At 45.1% G+C, this 22,461-nt stretch overlaps 1 protein-coding gene across 11 annotated transcripts in view; it reads left to right on the top strand.

Annotated features, from left to right (window-relative positions):
* Window positions 1-20,665, top strand: part of DLGAP1 (DLG associated protein 1) — an 843,835-nt gene extending 823,170 nt beyond the window's left edge. For 8 of the 11 annotated variants that reach the window (XM_026496025.3, XM_057313266.1, XM_057313260.1 and 5 more), the window contains 3 exons: window positions 13,097-13,188; window positions 17,487-17,639; window positions 20,412-20,665. In XM_026496025.3, the coding sequence (XP_026351810.3) occupies window positions 13,097-13,188; window positions 17,487-17,639; window positions 20,412-20,621 (455 nt within the window). In that variant the 3' untranslated portion in view covers window positions 20,622-20,665. Of the gene's footprint in view, window positions 1-13,096; window positions 13,189-17,486; window positions 18,935-20,411 lie in introns of those variants that run through there. The other 3 variants (XM_057313269.1, XM_057313267.1, XM_057313268.1) reach the window with 1 other exon arrangement.
* The last annotated feature ends 1,796 nt before the right edge of the window (window positions 20,666-22,461 follow it).

Genomic DNA, 22,461 nt, shown 5'->3' with positions numbered 1-22,461 from the left:
AGAAGTGTCTGATGGAACAGATACAACATGAAGAACAGTTGACAAGATAATAATACTCTGTGTGTTGCTTGGTGCTGTCCTCTAAAGCTCTCCATACATATCTGTCCCTGGCTCCTTGGCAACCACAATTCTGTTCTGATAACTAGGCCTGGAGCTGTAGAGGGCCTTTGTTTTACTCATTCTCTAATTTAGCTTTTATCTTTTTTTTTATTAAAAAAAAAAAAGAGGAAGAGAAGCCAATCCTGTCTGGTAGGCACAGCCAATGTCTGAGTAACCAACTTAAAAAAAAATTGTGTACACCCAGAAAAATAGCTTTGACAAATGAGTCGAGCCCGGATACATCTGTCTCTTGGCCAAACCACCTTATGTGTTTTTGGGTCCCACACAAGGAGGTATATTCAAGGTATACGAAGAAGGTGACTCCTTGACAGATCCCTCCCAGGAGACGTGGTCTTCAAAATCATCATGGAAGGCGAAGTAGTTTAGAGTGAAAGAAAGGAAGATTTTTTAAAAAGATTTTATTTATTCATTTAAGAGAGAGAGAGGGGGCGCCTGGGTGGCACAGCGGTTAAGCGTCCGCCTTCGACTCAGGGCGTGATCCCGGCGTTCTGGGATCGAGCCCCACATCGGGCTCCTCTGCTGGGAGCCTGCTTCTTCCCTCTCCCACTCCCCCTGCTTGTGTTCCCTCTCTTGCTGGCTGTCTCTATCTCTGTCAAATAAATAAATAAAAATCTTTTAATAAAAGAGAGAGAGAGAGAGAACGAGCGGGGTGGGGGGGTGAGAGGCAGAAGGAGAGGGATAAGCAGACTCCCCGCCGAGCAGGGAGCCCAATGCAGGACTCAATCCCAGGACTCTGGGATCATGACCAGAGCTGAAGGCTGAGGCCAACTGAGCCACCCAGGCACCCCGAGAAAGGAAGGTTCTGACTGTACATGCTTAATTTATTTGGGGGGGCACCAGAATTATCCCAATTCTTAAATATTCAAAAATGTTTGGTGAATGCACTTAATGTCTCTGAACTGTACACTTCAACCTGGTTGAAATGGTAGATCTGATGTATATTTTACCACACACGAAAAATTCTGCCCCCCTCCAAAAAAAGTCAGCCACAGCTGAAAGTAGTGGAACAAACACTCTATCATCATGTTCATAGTTATTCATCGCGCTTATAAGAATGTAAGGTATTTCGTTCACTATCTTCCTGACTTTGAAATACACTGTGTTGGTGGGGGATAAAAAAGACGTTAGGAACAGAATCTATTTGCTCAGTGGGAGTGTCAGGCCCAGATTCAGGGTGTGGGGCACTGGCAGTCATCTTTCTTGCTGAGAGCATTTAAATAGAAAGGAAGGGAGCCATCCGATTTTAAATAATTATTCAGTTATCAATTATTTTATGATGCCATTACCCTGACTCTGACAGCTGCTTCCTAGGGACATTGTTTTTGGCATTCCGGGACTGGAAAACACTTTCCTGGTTTACCTGAAGCTGTTAAACGTTCGCGACAAGGGGCAGAATGAGAAGGGGCATTTGTGGTCGCCTGGTAACATCCTATGATCTTTGCAAAGTGTAACTGTACATTCCTTGGGTGTGTGGAGCTATTATGTGCCCTGATAAAATAAAAGCAGAGCAAGGGCTTCAGTTCTTGTTTTAAATGTTCATCCCTTACAGTCGATAGTAGGGTTTTGGCTCGGTAACCAAATAATGAAAATCTGCAGTGAGTGAGGTTTCCTCCAAGCCCTGGCAGCTGACAGAATGCTTGTTCCCCCAGCACTTGAAGTAAAATGATACAAGCTTTCCTCAGACAATGAAGCCTTGTGTGAAACAGCTGTCTCGGGGAGATGGCTCAGTGCTATTTGACAGTGGCTTGTATGTTACATAGATACGTCTGGTATTATCTGACCGGCAATGAAACGGCCAGATGGAACCAGATGCTCCTAACTAGGAATGCAGTCTAGCAATGCGGGTGAAAAACAGGGGCTCAGGTTTCAGTGGCCCTAGGACGAAATACTGGTCGATTGTGCTCGGAAATCTATCTTTGCCTCCTGAATTGTGGACAACGTATATGTGGAATTTTCAGGCTTTATCTGAAATGAACTGATAAACCTAGAGCGTGTGCAGGAGGCAAACTAATTCCAGTTTAATTTTGCCTGGTAGTGGCATCCAAGCTAGTGAAACTTGGCCTTGGGTCCCCCAGAAGGCTTGTGAGCCTTGGCAGCGAATGTGGGGCTGGTAATGAAACCTCAAATGGGGTTTGCCCGGTTTCAGGTTGAGTTACGGAAGCTGTGCACAGTCATCGTTGAGACCGTCTATCGGTGAGATCAGCAGGGTGACTCTGCCCAGTGCTGCCTGCGGCGTGTCCCTGCAGACTGTGGGTGGCAAGCAAAGGAGCTCTTTCTCTGATTTCGGCAATTCATCCGCCTCAAGCCTTGCGTATTTCTAAGCAGGGCGAGGTGGGTGCATCCTAGTTCCTTTCTGTTTTATTCTCATCTTACTTTTGAAGTGACCTTCAAGAATTCCCTCCCTGCCCCAGCCCCCACGCACACACACACACACACACACACACTGCATAGTCTCTCTTTAAAGGTCTGGCCAACCTGGAATTAGTGACCACAGAGGAAGTGGCCGTAATGAAAAGGAAATCATGTATACTGTGCCTTATGTTTAACCTTCTGGAACCTCGGTTTTCTTTGCTCTGCACGGCGCAGGGCACAAAGAGGAAGGTTTTGATGCCAGAAGGACATCACAGAGCATCCTTCCGTGGGCATGTTTCACTGGGAGTGGTCTCAAGGCTGAGGAGGGTGTGGAGGCACAGAGAGGTGGAGAATGTGTCAAGGCGAAGGCCAGGTCAGCAATGGATCTCTTGTTGTCTAGGCCAGTGGTGTTCCATTATTCCAGACTGCCTCTGCGCCACAGAGAGACAGAGACAGCAGTGAGGGAGTGGGGCAAGACTGGCGTCAAGATCTCCGATGGTTTTCTCCAACAGTAACTGTTTATGTGGAATATAATCGCAGTGGACTTCAGACACAGTATTTAGTTCTTTTCTTCTGGATTACCAAGGGAAGTGTTAACTAATTCTCATTTCATTCAGCTTTCAAAGGCTCAAGGACTGTATTTTTCTGTGTATGATGTTATTATTTCATAGCTCATATAAAATGAGATATGGATTGAAGCATAACCATCTTTTATGAGTAAGACTCCTCGAGTATGGACTGGGAGAAAAAATTCAATTAGTTGAGCTTTTGAAAACTTGCTCTTTACAAGCAAAGCAATATTTCCTCCCATGTTTTAACCCTGCGGAAGCTTTCAGCCTATGGGATAATTTCTTTCTTTTTTTTTTTTTTTAATTTATTTGACAGAGAGACAGCCAGTGAGAGAGGGAACTCAAACAGGGGGAGTGGGAGAGGAAGAAGCAGGCTCCCAGCGGAGGAGCCGGATGTGGGACTCGATCCTGGAAAGCCGGGATCACGCCCTGAGCCGAAGGCAGACGCTTAACGACTGCGCTACCCAGGCACCCCTATGGGATAATTTCTACTTGCGAATTCTATTCTCTATTCATTAGCTACTGAGTTTTGGCTCAAAAAAAAAAAAAGAAAGAAAGAAAACGCACTTTTGTAAAATGCAGAGCAGCCACTGGCAGCCAGGAGCGAAACACATCCATGTTTTCTATGCAGACCCTTTGTCGACAGTAGGTTTGCATCACAAATGTGTTTGAGGAGCAGCTGGGCAGTTGGTTGGAGCAATTCTTTCCCATGAGGGCACCCTTGTAAATAAGAATGTCTCTACATGAAGAATCCCAACTTGAGGGGCGCCTGGATGGCTCAGTCGGTTAAGCATCTGCCTTCAGCTCAGGTCATGATCTCAGGGTCCTGGGATCGAGCCCCGCATCCGGGCTCCCTGCTCAGTGGGGAGCCGGCTTCTCCCTCTCCTTCTGCTGCTCCCCCTGCTCGAGCTCTCTCGCTCATGCCCTCTCTCTCTCAAAGAAGTAAATAAAATCTTTAAAAAAAAAAAAAAAACAAAGAATCCCAACTTGAAATCACACAGATTTGGTGTGACAAATCCACATAAATTTAAAGTAAGTGTGTGGATCCACTTTTTAAAAATTCATTTTCCCTCTCCTTTTTTTTCCTTTTCCCTCTTCACCCTTATAGTCTACAACGGGGATGGGGGGGAGCCTGGTGAGTAAAAAGGAGTCAGCCTAAATCAGCCCCAATAGAATTATAAACAGAAACCCAAAAGGAATCATAGCCCAGCTAAAACTATATTAGCTATTAATTAGTCAGGACTGTAACTTAAACAGTGACGCTAGACATGGTAAAACCTTCAAGAATCAGATGCATAAGGCCTGGAATGTTGTAGCTAATTTATTTTTCTGGTTAACATAAACTTTGTAGATGAGTCCATTAGTTTCAAAACTTATTCCTTCAACAAGATACCAGGAATTACATGGGCACAGTGTGTGCCATTGAAGAGCTTGAGGTCTGGTTAAAAAGTCAGACATATAAATAGATCATGCTGGAAAGAATGTGGAAAGGGCAGAGAGAGCTCTATGCTTGGGGAATTGGAGGAGCAATGGAGGGGGAGAGGGGAAAGGAGATAGGGCTTTCTGGAGGAGGTGCACCTGAGCATGGGGGGAGAGGGGGTGGGCTAGTGGAGGCATCAAGGCAGGAGGCACCCCCAGCCTGGTGTTTAGCCTGAGCAAAGGCACTGAGAAGAGAGACAGCTTTTAGATTTGGGCAACTGGGGAGCCAGAGCACTGAGAGAGGGGGCAGAGCTAAGGGGGGCCTTGCCTGCAAGGCATTGTAGAGAGTTCCCCGCTTACCCCATGGATGATAGAAAGCCATGGAAAAGTCTTAATCATGGGAATTAATATGAGATAAAAAAAAAATCCTCTAGTTCCCCTACTAAAACCAAACCTCCAGCATTGACAAGGGAGGGAAAACAGTCTCACTGCGGATGGGGTGATGAAGACTTGTCACCTTACTAGTAATCAACTCGGGAATCCTCAGGGAAATATGGATTTGGGGAGACAAGAGGTGTCTGGTGGCTGCTCAGCTATGCAACACTGAGGCGTGAGGGGTTGATATACACTGGAGTTTACAAATTTGGGAAACATAAACAAATTTCCGGAATAGCTGAAACAGAGAGTGATGAGCTCATTCAAGGGGAAGATGGGAAGTGGGCTCAGGACTGAATTTTGTGTTCAGCATTTATGAGGTGAAGGGAGAGAGCCCTAAGGAAAAAGGAATGCAGGGTCAGAGCCAGAGACTGTGTGTGGGGGCCTTGGTGCCAAATGCAGAGCTATCTGGCAGGAGAAGGAGGGTGAGGAGAGGCCAGGCGGCAGAGGGTGGGGAGACAAAGGGTGGCTGAGGAAATTGAGGAGCAGAGGCCTTCCATCCTTTCGAGAGCATTCGCGGGAAGGTATGACTCCACCAGGCCTGCCATAACAAAGTTCCACACGCCGCTGACCTGAACAACAGAAATGGTGTTTTCAGTTTTGGAGGCTGGAAGTCTGAAACCAAGGTGCTGGTTTCTTCTGAGGGAACTGGTCTTTCCTCTCTGTGTCTGTGTTCTTTTCTTTTTTTTTTTTTTTAAGAGTTTATTTGTTTATTTGACAGCAAGACAGCCAGCAAGAGAGGGAACACAAGCAGGGGGAGTGGGAAGGGAAGAAGCAGACTCCCAGCGGAGCAGGGAGCCCGATGCGGGGCTCAATCCCAGGACCCTGGGATCAGGCCCTGAGCCAAAGGTAGACACTTAACGACTGAGCACCCCTGGGTCTGTGTTCTGATCTCTTCTTATAAGGACACCAGTTACATTGCATTAGGACCCCCCAATGACCTCTTTTAATCTAATTACCGAATCTAAGGCCATATCTCCAAATACAGTCATATTCTAAAGTATAGGGGGTTAGGACTTCAACATTTGAACTTTGGAAGGACGTAATGCAGCCCAGGACAAGGAAGAAGAAGAATTTTATATTAGCTGGAGGGGACCATGAGATGGGGGAGGATTCCCACCCTCCCTCAGAATGGGAGAGATGGGCGGAAGCTACAGGCATCCCCGGTAGTGTTATGGTATAAAGAGGCAGAGATTGCAGAGACAGGGACAGACTTATGGAGCACATTCTCAGAACAGCTAGAAGGGAATCAGGCCAAGGACACAGGTAGATGGGAAGAGTGAATGTAGAAAAGTCTTTAGTGTGGGGGCAGTTAGCAGTCGTGGAGAGGTGACATTAGGAATGCATGTAAGTAATTCTCTCCTGGCACCCGGCATCTCTGCTGTTGTCCAAGTAACCAGAAGAGTCTGGTGCTTGCCCACCATGGAGAACCTCCACACTCTTTAGAGGTTTAGGGGGCTAGAGAAGTAGTAGGAGAGGCAGAACATTGAGAATATTCCTGCCTGATTCTGCTTTCTTCATCTCATAGGAGGCAAGGTTATTGCTGAAGATGAGGAAGCAGGGTTGAGTTGCAAGTGAGTAAGAGTCAGAGAGGGAGGGTCAGAGAGGGCGGTAACAAAGATCACCTCAAAGGACTAATGAAGAGCAATGAAAAATCAGCTGCGTTTGAAGATTATGGGTTCAGAGTGGCACTGAACCACACGACTAAACACTGGAACACAAGGTGGGCATCTAGCTCTCCAGGCTACCAGGATTTACCCAGCATGCTCTGCACCTGAACATGGACCTTGTTTTGCAGGATAGCTGCTTCTCATGAGGAGGGTTCTGGCCCTTCATTTTGCAGTGAGCTTCCTTGTTGCACAAGGCCCCGGCTGGGTAGTATAAGCGGCGAGCACTGGTTAGAGTTCTGTCTCCTCTGTGTATCTCCATCGCCCAGCAACCAGCTGGCCACCGTCGTAGCTCTGATAGGTGGGGGAACTATGCCAGGAAATCTGGGCCCCTGAATAATTGTGGTGGACGTCTTAGACACACAGACCAAAGAAATTATTGACACTTGCCTAAGCCTGCCTGAGTGAAAGCCACCAAAAAAAAGAGGACATTCAATCAGTCCACACTACTGGAGAGAGGGGCCGGAGTATGAAGATCAGCCGGAGAAGTAACTCCCTGTTTTGGCCGAAGCTACCTTTTAATTTCCCAGCTAAATGCCCAAGCACTAAAGAATGTCAATAGAATAGAGGAGTTACAACTGCTGCTACATTCTAACAATTTTTGTATATTATTTCATTAAATAATCAGCAATCCTATGAAGATAGTATTATGATTATTTGACAGATAAATGAAACACGGTCTGAGAGTACCATAAACTCCCCAAGATCAGCCCCTGGTAAGTGGCATTCCTGACTTGCACACCTATGCTCTTTCCAGTAGACTACTCCGAGAGGGAAAGTTGGACTGGAAAAGGAGTACACTAGGTGAATTATAGCGCAGGTGGCAGGACTCGGGGAGCGTCCCGCCCAGCACATCCGCGGGACATGAAGGGGGAAGGCTCACCACGGGTAGGACAGCCAGCCGCACACCTTGTCCTGGTCTTTAGCATCCCAGTTTTGGGGACATGCCGTTGAGGGCATAAGAAATATGTCTATTCTTCTCTGTTCGGACGCCTAATGTGGGGGGTCTGATGATTGTGGAGTTGGGCCTAGTAGATAAGAATCAGAAGCAGTCAGGGGCGCCTGGGTGGCACAGCGGTTAAGCATCTGCCTTCGGCTCAGGGCGTGATCCCGGCGTTATGGGATCGAGCCCCACATCAGGCTCTTTAGCTATGAGCCTGCTTCTTCCTCTCCCGCTCCCCCTGCTTGTGTTCCCTCTCTCGCTGGCTGTCTCTATCTCTGTCAAATAAATAAACAAAATATTAAAAAAAAAAAAAAGAATAAGAAGCAGTCAGAAAATCCACTGCTTCTGCCTTTTCAGTTCCAGGGACTTGATTCTTCTAGGAATATTAAAGGATGGATATGTTAATTACACTTAAGGACTTCTTTTTTCAAACAAAAGTTCTCTCGTGTTTATTCTTGAGACAACCTACCAAGGCAGAAACATAGAAACAAAGAGCAAAATAATTTCCCCCTTAACATACATCCAGCTGTCCAGATAGTGGTGATGCTGGTGACCTTGGAGCAGCTTAAATCCACGCGCTGTCTCACGTGTGAGTCCTGATAGACCCAGCTGGATTCTTCTCCAGCATCTGCTGTTGGACTTGTACCTGATTTTATGACCAGTTTTCATCAAAATCCGCGGGGGGGACACTTCTTGGCCAGGAAGTGCCTGATTCTGAGTCTTGTGAGCAGGGAAGACATGGTGAGAAGCGGTCAACCGCACCCCCCAGGATGGCGGAGAAAGGGAGCGAGAGCTATGCTTGCGGATATGAGATACTGATTTGGATGCAGCAGAAAGTCGGGTCTAGCCCCAAAGGGAACAATCTGTGTTTTTGCTGCTATCACAGCCTACTTGCAGCTTTGCCGTGGACCCACTTGCAGGATTAAAAGAAATGGCCACCCCTTCACCCCCGTGCCTTTTATAGCACCTGCTCGTTTCCCAAATACAAGTCATCACCCACGGGGGTCAGTGGGAGGGAGGAGGAGTGCTCTTCTCTCAGTGTCTGGGGTTTTATCTGCATGTGACCAGATTTAAAATCAGAGTTTCCCTAAGAGACCCATCTCACACCCCAAAATAGTCTTTCTCTGCTTCTATTATGATGTATAATCTTCAAAAGCAAAACCCAGACTTAAACCTTACACCCACTAGCATCTCTTTGAAGGGATCCTGGTTCCTACGTTCTTTTCACTCCTGAAATTTCTGTTTCAACAATTACTTCTCGTACATATGCTTTGCTCTCCCATCTGAATGTGGAACAGGGAGGGGGTTTGTTGAACTTCCCCCATTCTTATATCAGCTTGCTGCAGCTGCCTCCCTTCTGTCCAGTGGCACTGGCTAAAAAATGTTGATCGAGGAAAGAAATCACCCTCAGATGGCTTCATGTAAGTAGGTTCAGACCCAGTTTTCAATACGTGTTGAGAGAAAAGAGCACTGCTGGACGGAGAGGGAGAAGACGGGGCCCCAGGCGCTCTAGGGCCCCAGCAAAGGCACTTTTTAGTTAGAGCCCAGATTTTCTCAAATGGAATGATGATATCTACCCTGCCTCGCAGGGTTCTGACGGGATCTGATTAGATGTGCACATGAAATACAAGGCAATAATATGAATAGACAGATCTTCGCAAAAACCAAACAGTGATGACTTTCCAAAAGATCTTGGCTTTATGTGGTGAACTAACCCAGGCCTGTGCTCTCTATTATAATCCCCCATAACTATCTACTGCAGGATGAGAAGTTTCTAGAATTATAAGTGGGGGAGTTAGTATGGCAGTGCCTACCTCTGAAATGGGAGGAATTTAGCTCACTGGTGTTTTGGGTTGTTATTTTGTACTGCCACTGAAGAATAGACTAACAGCTGGGGAGGAAAGGATAGGGAGAAAGGAATCTTAAAAATGAACTATCAGGGGTTTTATAAGATACCTAGGGAGACCAGCTTTACCTACATAAAATGAGTGGTGCAGCAGAACGACGCTTATAATATGATTAAATATTATACGAATAGATGGTATTAAGTTGGTTAAATGGCATGCCTGAGGAAATACAGCAGAGAGACATCATTCCAGAAGATGCAGTGAATGAGGGGAGATGGATGGTACAAACTGCTGACTATATTTGAGTTGAACAATCTGGAAAATATACATGGACCAGAATGTGAAGGAAAGCAGCTAAATGTAATCCAGGAGCACATCCTCTCTAGCTTTTCTCTTCCTCATGGCCTACATAACAAGTACGAAATTTACCTTCAGGAGAAGAGAGTGATCTCACACACCAAGCGTATGTCTAACGGAAAAAGAGAACCAACTCCGTTAGACCCTTTTTCTTTTCTTTTCTTTTCTTTTCTTTTCTTTTCTTTTCTTTTCTTTTCAAGACTTCATTTTCTTATTTGAGAGAGGGAGAGCAAGAGAGAGCACAAGTGGAGTAGAGAGGGAGAGGGAAAAGCAGACTCCTCACCGAGCAGGGAGCCCAACGTGGGGCTCAATCCCAGGACCCTGACTGAGATCATGACCTGGGCTGAAAGCAGACCCTTAACCAACTGACCCACCCAGGCGCCCCCATTAGAGCTTTTTTCTTAAAAATTAAAGTGAGTTTTTAGGGGGTGACTGGGTGGCTCAGTTGATTAAGCATCCGACTCTTGATCTCACGACCCTGAGACCATAACTCGAGTCCAACGTTGGGGTCCGCACTCAGTGGGGAGTCTGCTTGAGATTCTCTCCCTCTTCTCTCTCTGCCCCTCCCCCCACACACAGTCTCTCTCTGTCTCTCTCTCTCTCTCAAATAAATAAATAAATCTTTAAAAAAAAACTAAAGTGAGTTTTTAGTTCTCTAGAAACAAAAGTGTGGAGGGCAAAGAAGTGGGAACTCTTGTCTGCTTGCCCCTAGCCCTCCTGTTTCACTGAAGGCCCACATCAGCATCTCCCTTCCCTGGGCCCAGGAAAGATTATCACTCAGACACTGGAAATGCACACAACCCCAGAGCCAGTAGGGAATTTCCACTCAAGGAACGTGATGGCAAAAACCTGGAAAACAGAGGGGCCACAACTCCACCCCAGTTATTTTTGCTCTAAATCTATAGCTCTCACCAGACCATGCTGAATGAAGACAGTTATCCCTTGTTTTACGGTCCAGAGGACATCCGTCCCGCTAACCCCCACCTACATGGCTGGGTGCTGGAGCGGTGCTTTCTTCTCATTCGAGCACCACTGTCTCACTCAGCTACTCTTACTACGGTAGTCTGTCATACAGCTCAGGTATTGGTGTAATCGAGAACCATTAGCTCAAAGGTTTGAGGAATATCAGAATAGCTTGAGTTTCTGTGAGTTCCCAGGAGTTATGCAAATTTCGCAGCCAGCAAATTGGAGACCCCTCAGTCCTAGTTCTAAGCTCCCAGGATTCACTCTGAGATTTGCTGGTTTCACCAACATAACTCAGAGATGTTTCCGGGGACCTTAGAGTTCCTAAAGCCACACGATCACTTAGGAAATGCTTTCTCAGAACTGTCTCAGATCTGGGAAGGGTCATCTGAACCACATACCTGTCCCAGGCAACTGACGATGTCTGGTTACCTTTGAATAATCCAGACTTTGGTTTTTTTCTCTTCTCTTCTTGGCAGAGCAAGTGTGGGGCCCACAGGTGGGACACCCAGAGAGGCAGAATAGTGTCCTGGCCCTAGGTAATAGCAAACATTTATTGGTCATTTGCTATATATCAGACAGTGTTCTAAGCATTTCCCATGTATTACTGCTTTCAACCTTCACAACAACCCTACAATGGGTACCATTAGCCCCACTTTACAGATGAGAGAACAGAGATTACGTGACCTGTCCAGGGCAGGGGCCGGGAAGCGTCGTAGCCGGAACCCTCAGCCAGCTCAGGCCCTGAACCTTGAGCTACGATGATGCCCTGTGTCTCCACATGCGCTTTTCCTTCTGCTTCAGGGGTGTGAGAAAGGGAGAAGGGCCTCACACCACAGATCACCGGTTAAGGCGGTTAAAAGATAACCATCCAAAGATGTTAAAAGCAGCCTGGAAGAAAGTAAACCCTTAGGCCTGAGGAATTGCTGTCCTATGGTGGTCAGGGGAACCCCTAGCTATCACTGAGGAGGCAATTCCTGCGGGGGGTGGGGGGGGGCTGTTCGCTTTGACAGGTGCCAGAGAGCGCATGAACGCCCCGACTTCCACGTGGGGGGTGCCGAAATGTTTGAGTCATGCCGAGGTATAATGTGCATCCTAAACCATTATCTAGCCTGGCAGTATTTTATGTTTTGTTTGTTGGTTTTTTTTTTTTTTTTTTTTTTGGTTTTGTTTTTGTTTTGTTTGGGGGGGATTTTTTTAGCCTGGCAGTTTTAAACAGAGCAGAAAATTACTAGAAAACCCTGCTCCAAGATGAAGTTTCCTTTTCTTTTGTTTCCTTCTCAGACTCTGTGGGGACTGAGGTCGAGAAAGGGAGACCTCATTCCGCCCTGGGTCTCAGGCTCTGTCAGTTCACAGCCGAACAACAAGGGCACGAACAGCGCTTCGATCCTTTAGGACACGTCCCCGCGCGGATTTCCACGCGGGGCAAGTGCCCTGCGGGGGAGCCTCCGTGTCTGGTGTTCTGTGCGGGGCCGCGGGAAGGGGCGAGCAGGGCGCCTTCTCCCCTTCCTTCCCGACAGGGAGGGCGTGTTGAGAACTGCCCGGTGGCCGCGCTCCAGCCGCGCAGCTGCGCCCCGCTCCCCAGCGGGCGGAGGGAGGGCCTTGGGACAATGCAGACCTCGGGACAGCTCTGTGCGCAGCCGTTGCGCCCGTCTCAGCACGCCCGTCAGTTGAAAGGTTCTCGCCTTAGTCTGCACGGAAGACAAGAAGTAGCTTGCAACGGAGATTTTCAGCACAGTGCATAGGGAATTAAACGTATATTAACAATAAAGTTGGTCTGTGGAGTGGAAAAGCTGGAACGGTGCTGGCGTTCCCTAGGCAACAGGCTGAAAATGTTCATTCCTTAGAAAATCTTTCAACTGACCGTGGCGCTTTCCTGACGGTCCCGGTGGCTGGGCTCCGGAAAAATACTGAAGGCTATGGATAGGATATGGTGAGTGCCAAGAGATCCCCCCCCACCCCAAGTCAGGATTGCTTTTCTGGCGTTTGGATTTGGGTTAGAAAAGGGAACTAGCAGACCGTGATGGCTGACACAAATAAATCCATAACTCTACTGATAAACACCTGAAATTCATCCCTGCCGTAAAAGAGGGGGGGACCCTATTTGCCTCTTGTAACCTCTAGTGCTGTGATGGAAAACTCCGTTATTCCTAAGAAATATGGGGGATGAGCTGTGGTTTTTTTCCAATTTGATTTTATACTTCACTTTACCCTAGGAGCTTTCTGTTCCATAGACTAGCAGAGTAACAAGGCAGCTGGGCAGTTGTGTGTGTGTGTGTGTGTGTGTGTGTGTGTGTGTGTTCACGTGCTGTATGTGTGCTGTTTTCCCTAAATATTGCAGCATAACTTCCTCTTTGCTTTACCAGACTAAATCTCAACCGTGAGGCATAACGTGTAAACTTCTTGTATGTTTGCTCTTTTCAGTTCTAGGGAAAATCCGAACCGCAGTTGGCAGTGCCCAACTTCTCATGGCCCAGAAATTCTACCAGTTCAGAGAACTGTGTGAAGAAAACCTGGTAGGTAACATTCCCCATCACTACCACTTCCTAGTCAGGAGGAGAACGTGTTGTCAAGACTGGCGCAACTAAAGTAAAACTGATTTTGAACCAAATGAAGGCCCATTGGACTCTCTTACCTGGAATAGAATTTTCTGATGAATCTTATTTCCTGCTTTTCTTAAAATTGGAAATATTTATTTTATACCTAAATAATCTTGGGAGGAAAATCCAATCAAGTTGAAACTCCATTTCCTGTTTTGTTTTGCTTTTTCGTAACGGAAATTTTTCCGTTTTCCTGGCTTTCACATGGCAGCCCCGATTTCATTATTCTTACCGAAATATGAAACAGCCTGATATTTCAAAAATAGTATTACAGAGAACCATTCTGGATAATGATTGTCCTTCTGAAATAGCCGTTGGTGCCTATTTCATCATCAGGGCTCTCGGTTTTCATTCAAGGCCAGAGGTGGACGGCAGGCCAAAGTGTAGATTTGATCTCCTTGAGACAGATGAATCATTCATCCTTCTCGGACATACCAAAACCAAATAAAGCAAAACGAAGGACAAAAACACCACTAACATCAACAACATTTTTTAAATTGGCTGCAAAATACAAGGGCAAGAGCTTCCTCACATACATACGCCTTAAAAAAACAAAAACAAACAAACAAAAAAAAACGCCTACTGTGTCTGCAAGTGTCCTTCTACAAGAATAGCTTTTATTGGTCAACTGTTGGTCAAGCTTGCTTAAAATAAAGAACATGAAAAGCAACATGTTTATCTTGTGGAAAGTAAAAACATGATTATTTGCAATCTAGTCGACTATGATTTTAGAACTTTAACCACATCTTCTTGTTAACAAGGACAAATATAGACTGAATGGGATTTATCGAGACAGGGTTCAATCAAAAGAAAATTGAAAGCATGCAAAAATTGGTGTTCTCTGTCCTTCTTCACCAGTCTTCTCTTTCTGAAACCTCCCTTTGGGGTGATCCTTTCCCTCCTCCTCATACCCACCTCCTACACCTGTAGTTTGTTTTCCCCTCCCTCAGCAAATTTACCTGGCCCTTCTTCCACCTTCTCAGAAATTCTATTCTGCATAGAGATAATATAGATTAGTAAATGTGTTGGTAAGTGAATTCAACAAATATTTTATTGGGCTTCACTATGTGCCACGAACAGAATTCCTGCTAATTTGTAAACTTGCTAATCTGTATGGATCTTAGTTAACATGATTCTTTGGTCCTTAAATGTATAAAAGTTCAGGTAAAGCTCTATTTCTCAAATTGGCTAAAGGATGGAGGGAAGCCAATATGTACACACTCTAGGGCAAACACAGCACACTTTTTAACAGAATTATAGAATAAGCAGGTATATTATGAGGTAGAACGCAAACACTGCAGATTTTGAAGATGAAATCGCAAACAAGACGTTTTGAAAACTTTGCAGATTTCTAGGAAAGGTTAACTTTGATAAAGCCGGCTTTTGACGTTTCCCAGTCCCTGACGGGCTCACTTGCCTTAGCCAGTAGAGGAACTTAGTTGGAAATGTAGGCAGCGCTTAGAGGTAGGAAGTGGAACTGCACTTCCGGCAAAGGGCCACTGATGGCTGCTTCAAGTCCCGCCCCGGAAGGGAAGATAGAGAGCACACCAGGTGCCGGGCGCCATGCTGAGGGCTTTTAGTTACATGAACTGGTTAAATCCTCAGAGCGACCCTATGGGTCAGATAGCGACATTATTTTGATGACAGCTTTACAGTTGAGGAAAATGGAGGTGGAAAAGCTAAATAACTTGGCCAGGAATAAAAAATAATAGATAAATAAATAATTTGGCCAGGGTGACAGGGTAGGAGGCAGAGACAAGATGCAAATCCCAGTCTGTTTGACCTCTTTCCCTGTTTGACCTCCCCTCAACCCCCAAGATTCCTAAGATTTGAGTTCTAGTCCTCACCCTCCTAGAAGGACATGGGCTGATCAGTCAGCTTCACCTCTGCAGCAAGAAGCATGGTGGCCGTGTGGTGGCATTGCTTAGTTCTATAAAGCTGCACAAAAGTGCAGCCAAGATTGGCCCAACCGGACTCCTTCCTTGAGTTCTTATGCTGAGGAGGAAAACATTTACAAATACTTGCATATTATCCCGGACTAGACTGTCAGGCATAGAATAAATGGATGAGCATTACTTTTCCCAACAAAACTAAACTAAAGAACCCAGCTCCCTTCAACCTTCCACACCCTCCACCACCTCTGACCTACAAGTCTGGTTCAGGCTAAGGCAAGAGCTGCAACTCCTTGTGCGTGGAATGTCATATGACCCACAGATTCTCTTTCTCTCTGCTTCCTCATCTGTCCCCTTGACGATGCAGGGCCAAAGAGATTCTTGGTGAGGAGGGAACAAATTGCCCATCATACAGAATTAAACAAACTGCCGGCCTACCTAACGCTTAATGCATTGCTGACTGAAACAATTTTGCCAGTGACCTAAAACACTTTAGTAAACTCCAAAATATGAACAATTTAGTTCTTAGTTACTGGTGAGATAAAGACCATAAAACTCCATTTGCAATGTACTTTGTTAAAGCCATTATCTGTCTGTTCTGAACCTAGGTGTTGAGAAACTTCTTTTTGACTTACTAAATGAAAATACTCCAGAGAAATTCTTTAGTGTAATTCATGTGTCAGTAGACTTGAGTTTAAACCAAATACTTACAAACTTCAAAAATTACGTCTTCCAATGAATTCCAGAACTATGGGTAGTTTGAGAAGTGTAAGTTTATAAGTACATTTTTATTTGCATTCATTTTGAAACCAGACCAGTAATGCTAGTCAATCAAGGGCTATAAAGTTCTTTCCAACCTATTAACTTTGATGAGCACTGACCTTGCACTTTCTGAAAGTTGGTTTTTAAAGTACAAAATGCCCTCAGGTTATTATATGGCATGAGGTTTCGTAGTATATCAGAGTGGCCTGAATACCCACAGGTAACCAAAACTGACCCAGATGGAGGCCTCTGACATCTGGAGGCTCCCACCCAGCTAATCGCGAATGCCTTTAGCTACCGTTGGTGGTCATGATTAACAATGAGCATGACCCCTTCAATCTCTTAGTTATGTTTTGTCTGTTTTACATCATATAAATTAGTGGCTCATACTTTGTAGTACCTTTCAGGGGTATATGGAAGGGGAAAAAAAAAATCAATCCTTAGACACCGAAGAACATTTAATATTACCTAGAAAGTGGGTCATTACAGACATCTGTGTGAATGTATAGATATGTGTTCTCACATTTGCTATTTTATGTTATGGTTGATTTAAAACTAATTCATTTCCAAACGATTTTGTCGAAGTACTTGTATGATAAAATGACTTCCTATACCAGTAACATCGTAATCGTGAAGTGCATAGTACTTTAAAAATCCAATTATTTTATTACTCATCATTTGTTTACCCTATTGTGTCACTCAACACGATTGTTAAAACAAATCTTATTTTAGATTCCTTATCTGTTCTCTGAATAAGTTGGATGGCATGGAGTAGGATTCCAACTCTAATAATAATATATTGTATTTTTTCCCCAGAGACGGTATCTTCATTTAAATATGTTTTAAACACATCTTGTTATAGTTTTTTGAAAAGTTTGGACCCTCTCCCCATACCACATTGATAGATGTTGTATTACAAAAGAAGAGTTTTACAACCTTGACATTTGAGAATCACTGACTCAGACAGATGAGTGTATAAAATTACCATTTGAAATGGAATCTTTAAAAAACCATCACACTCGTAGAAAGAGAGAGTAGAAAAGTGGTTGCCAGGGGTTTGAGGGTGGGGGAAAAGGGAGAGATTGGTAAAAGGTACAGATATTCGGTTATAAAATGAATAGGGTCTGAGGATTTCATGTGCAACATGGTGACTATAGCTGATAACACTATTGTAAAACTGAAATTTGCTGAGAGTAGAACTTTAAACGCTCTCGCACGCACAGAAAGATAAATACGTGATGTGATGGATGTGCTTATTAATTCTATGGGATGTGTCCTTACGCAATGTGTGTATATATCCAGTCATCACGTCGTACACTTTAAATATCTTACAGTTGTTATTTGTCAATTATTCCTTCATAAATCTTTATAGATAGATATAGATAGATAGGCAGATAGATAGGATTACCATTTGTAGCCTCACTTTTAGCTCCTATTTGAAAGCTGAAAGGAACTCATCTCCCTTATGTTATTTGAAATATGTGAAAATACCCCTTGGGTCCTGTGCTTGTTGTCCCAGACTGCCTCTAAAGCATGAATGTTTTTCTTTCTCTTGTACAGAATCCCAATGCTCATCCGAGGCCCACCTCCCAGGACTTGGCGGGGTTCTGGGACATGCTGCAGTTGTCCATAGAAAATATTAGTATGAAATTTGATGAACTTCATCAGTTAAAGGCCAATAATTGGAAACAGATGGATCCTCTTGACAAGAAGGTAGAACAATGTAGATTTTGTATGGTTCATTTAAAAACCTGCACAAACACTGGACAGTCTAAATAGGCTTCGGCATTCAGTCTTGCTGTTTACAACGAGAAATGGAGCTGATATCATATTAATCTCATTGTAATGACAATGTTTACATAGTAACCATTTGGGATATTATCTGTAATATGTCTCAGGCATATTTCTAAAGAAAAACCTGTCTTTGTGAATTGGAAAATGGGAATGTGGCTTTTTTGTTAATTAAACTTTAAGTTAAACCATTTTAGTCACTGGAAGGAAATGCCTCCATTTTGCTTTTTAAACTAAAATAAATGACATCTTCAGTGCATGATTAGAGCAAGAGTTCAACTTCCTTACACCCCTAGGATGTGTTTTCGAGAGAAATAGGAAGCCCTGAAAACTAACCGACTTTGATAATCATTTCATAAATATAGTAATAAAGAAACCACTGTTGTTCAAGTTTAAAAATATACACCATAAAGTTTCACAGTAATCATAAATGTTGGGATTTTTTTTTTTAAGAGTTTTACTGTGGGTTGATTTGCCTTGGGGACTATTGCTCTCTGGGTTCCTCATTCAACAGTCTAGAAATAAAGACTCAAATTCTTTTACTTTAATGAGTAAACTGCAATTTTCACATCTGATTATGGTGGTTCCACCAGGCTCACACAGGTATCCAATATCCACCTCCCTAGGCTGGCCTGTCCTGCTCGACTTTTTTAACCCTTTGCTTTCCTATGGCCTGAGGTCAAACAGTTCCAGAGACCGAACTTGTAAAAAAGTAGGCTTGGCTATTCCCATGAAGTGCTGGAGGCCCTTTTCAGATCTCCTTACCTATCAGAGAGCTAACGGCAATCCAGTCCATTCTGCGGCTCTCCATCATAGTGTCCGGGTTCATAGGGTCAGTAGACTCCCAGGAGAAATCCAGTCCGCAGGGCCGATGCATAATTGACAGGAGGGTTATTGTCATTGTCCCTCATCTCCAATGCTATCACCATCAACCTGGGGGTTTTAGTGTTAAGCATGAAAGTACCATTGATATACGTGTGGCCTCATACTTGGGAAGCCAGACATCCGCACTCAATCTAGTTTTCTTTAATCTGTGTTTAAAACTGTCTACTAAATGAGCATTTCAACTGTTCTTATTTTAAGAAAATGCTACAGATGTACATACATACTGGTAATTTAGTTTCTAGAGCTGATCCGTCTCATTTCTCATTCATTGATTTTTTTCAAATATTACTGGTTTTTTTTTAAGTACAAGTAAAGGACGATGTGACTAAAAAGTTTCCAATATTCTTGCTTTACAAAATATCACCAAGTTACCCAACAATGAAGATTTAAAATATCCAAAAATTGTGATGCTAAGAATTGACGTATGTACCCTGTTGACATTTACACAGTGAGTCATTAGTGAACTGGATTTCTAAATTTTTATACACTTTGTCTATGACCAGAGCTTTTCAGCACCCCATGAACTTGAGGGGAAGAAACGAAGGAGCACAATCAGAGTTGGCCAAATATTGTTTGCACTCTGGGTTCCTCATTCAGACTCCACTTTAAACAGCCTGCGGGCAACTCCAACATAGTAAATTTGTCCAGGCGCTTCACCCAGGCACGCGAGGAGGGATTTGCAGCGATGAGTGTGGAAGAGTTAAGGCACAAAGAGTGCCCCGTGGGGAATCATAGAATCCCTATTTTAAGATAACTCTCACAGTTGTGTCATGAGAACTGAAGGTATTTCACTCAAAATGAACACAACAGATTCACGCGGACCTCTTCGGAGTCTGAAAGCTCACCAACCTTAAAAATTCCTTCGTGGTTTACATTTGCTTCCTTCCCACTGCCTTTTTCCCCTGCAACCCAAGTGTTGAATGGCTTTTGTTTTTGCAGTGGCGTTTAAAAATATCCAGCCGTTTCATAGCTTGCTGATGCTGAGGGGATCTTCTTTCAGTCCTGCGTTAAATTTTCACAGCACAGTGTCCGTCCCTGTGATTGGAATTGCTGTCTGGGTCACCACAGCCACCCGAGGCCTCTAAGGAGTGACATCCCAGCGGGATGTCTTAGAAGCTATCTTGGAACTGATTCCAGCCCTCCTGCCCCTCCCACCCCCACCCCCAGTAGAGGAACTCTCAGTGTCCCTTCTCCAGGGTGACCCCGGAAAGTATATCGCTGTGTGTTTGTGTGTGATGTGCAAACGGGTATAATAACTCACTTTGGCATCAAGAAAGCTAAAGAAACACAGTCTTACCATCTCTTCTTTGGCCATTTAGGTTTGGGTGGGCCCCGGGAGAGGGCGGGGATGTTTTTAAACTCTGAGCCGAGCTTGCACCCGTTGCCTCGCCTCCTTAGAGGGGACGCAGAGTTCCCGGAGCTGCCGCTGCCACCTAGCCCATGTCTGGCACCCGGAAGAGTCTGGAGCCTCCAGAGAGAACCACACTAAGTGTGCTGGGAGCCGCAGCCTTTCAGCAGGGGGCATTTTAAATACCCACATCCTTCCCTTGGAGAGACTAGTTCTGCAATTCAGCCTACCCTTGGCCTTAAGTTTACCGGTATTCCTTTTTTTTTTTTCCCCCTGCAACTTTTGAATACCCAAGCCAGAATAATAAAGAAATATATATATATTTACAGTATGCAGATCAGAACTAACCACCCTTAGGTTTAAAAAAAAAGTGTGCGTGTTCTAACTGCTGACCTATCCCAGTTTTTCCCAAGCTTGTCCTGAGAAGCTGTGTAATGTCCTGAACCTTCTGCTTTGATCAGGAGAGAAGGGCCCCTCCTCCAGTGCCAAAGAAGCCGGCGAAGGGCCCCGCGCCGCTGATCCGGGAGCGCTCGCTGGAGAGCTCGCAGCGCCAGGAGGCCCGCAAGCGCCTGATGGCCGCCAAGCGCGCCGCGTCCGTCCGCCAGAACTCGGCCACCGAGAGCGCCGAGAGCATCGAGATCTACATCCCCGAGGCGCAGACCCGGCTCTGAGCGCCCCGCCGCGCCGCCTCCGCGCTCCGTCGCCCCCCCGCCCCCTGCCCGCCCTCCGAGCCGCTCTGTCCCGGAGCTCAGTGACTTCCACTGTCGCGGTGTAGTTGTCGGTCTTGCAGGAGCCGTCCCCCAGTAGCCCCCGCCGCCCGGCCCGGTTTGCCCACGTTCTCCACCGAGCTGCGCCCCCCGCCCCGTACTGACGCGTCACCCTGCCTCATCCGGAGAGCCGGCCCTTTCTTTTCTTGGCAGAACCGAACCCACCTGTGTAGACATGGCCCCTGTAGGTCGCCCACCGTCCTCAGTTCTCCCGAGCTAGTCTGTCCCTAGAGCTCAGCAATATAAAATCATAGGGTATTTCAGAAATCCAGTATCACCGGGTGACCCTTTGGGACTTAACCGTCTTCCACGTGAAAGAAACTGGGGCTCCGATTCCCTTTATTTCCCCGAAACGGTTATTATTTTGTAAAGCAGAGGGAGCACTTTATTTCCAACCTCAGAAATCACGCCATCTCACCGGAATCGATGAGTGACAATCCAAGAGGGGACCAAGCTGGGCTGGGGGTGGGGGACCTGGATACGTAGTGGGGAAGGGAGAAGCGAAATCTGCAGGTGCTGGGGGTAGCTGCTTCACTCACAGCTGCACAAACTGCCTCACTGTTATTCCATCAATCACTGCTTCAAATGTTTCAATCAGCAGAAGATTGTAAATTCGATCTTTCAGGGAAATTAATCTATTCTGAAAGGCAATAAAATGAAGAAAGGCAAGGAAGCACTGATAGTTTCAGATATAATACATAAGGGGGATTTTTTTTTTCGTCCTATTATTAAGAAAATTTAGACCTGAAATGTTTTATCAACTTTTATTGTACTATGTGTATTATATTGTTGTTGTGGTGGGGGTCTTTAAAGGGGAAAGTGTTGGTCCTCTTAATTTGTTAGTGTCCATCCTGGGGGGGGCCTCCCTAATTACCCATATATAAGTACACATCTGCTTAAGAAGTGCTGTAAATGGCAGCTAGGGTGTTGTCAGAGAGAAGTCTGGATTTTCCCATCATCCCTTTGAACGCTACACATCCATCTGTTGTGACCCAGTAGTTTGTAACGCAGACATGTTTTCTCCTTTGGTCTTCTCTCACTACTACCCAGAGCCCTATCACACCCCAGCATAAGGACTGTGTCCTACGTCCAACCGAGAAAAATCAATCTTCTACCCAAGTGGATAGCAGCCTCATTCCAAAGAGCTGCCCCTCATCTTGAGGTCGCAGGTGGTGAGAGAAGAAATTTGACCTGAAAGGTTCAGCAACCACGAGGAAGGGGGAAAAGTCATGATCCACGAGCACTGAAAGAAACCCAGGCTTTTGGCGGAGAATGTGGATTTGCGTTTTTAGGCAGTGTGCACTGTGCATCTAGCTGAAGTTCTCTTTAAATGCCCTTACTCGTAGCAGTTTAAACATTTAGGATGTGGTGATCTTAAAGTATCACTGGCATTTTATGTCCAGCTCCCACCCCAAAGCATTAGAAATTACCATCGAAAAAATGACGGACTAAAAACACACATCAAAGAAGCTTGCACCAGAGCTCTTTTAAAAAGTACACTCTCGTAGCCAGGTGCTAATTTAATTTTATTTATGAAATTAAGAGAGGTGATGGGTTCTGGCAACAACTATTTTCACGGACATATTCTAAAACCACTAGGGAATTCGCTACCTCTCAGAGCCATTGATGCTTTGAGCTATCTTTATAAACAGGGCACAAATGTTTACTGCTGTGGTTTACAAGAAAAGGGCTACTAACTTATTTAAAAACCAACCAACCAACTTTTAACTGGAGTGAACAAAGC

This window comes from Ursus arctos, unplaced genomic scaffold (genome assembly GCF_023065955.2).
Source record: "Ursus arctos isolate Adak ecotype North America unplaced genomic scaffold, UrsArc2.0 scaffold_17, whole genome shotgun sequence".
NCBI lineage: Eukaryota > Metazoa > Chordata > Mammalia > Carnivora > Ursidae > Ursus > Ursus arctos.
This window is presented reverse-complemented; position numbering and strand designations above follow the sequence as displayed.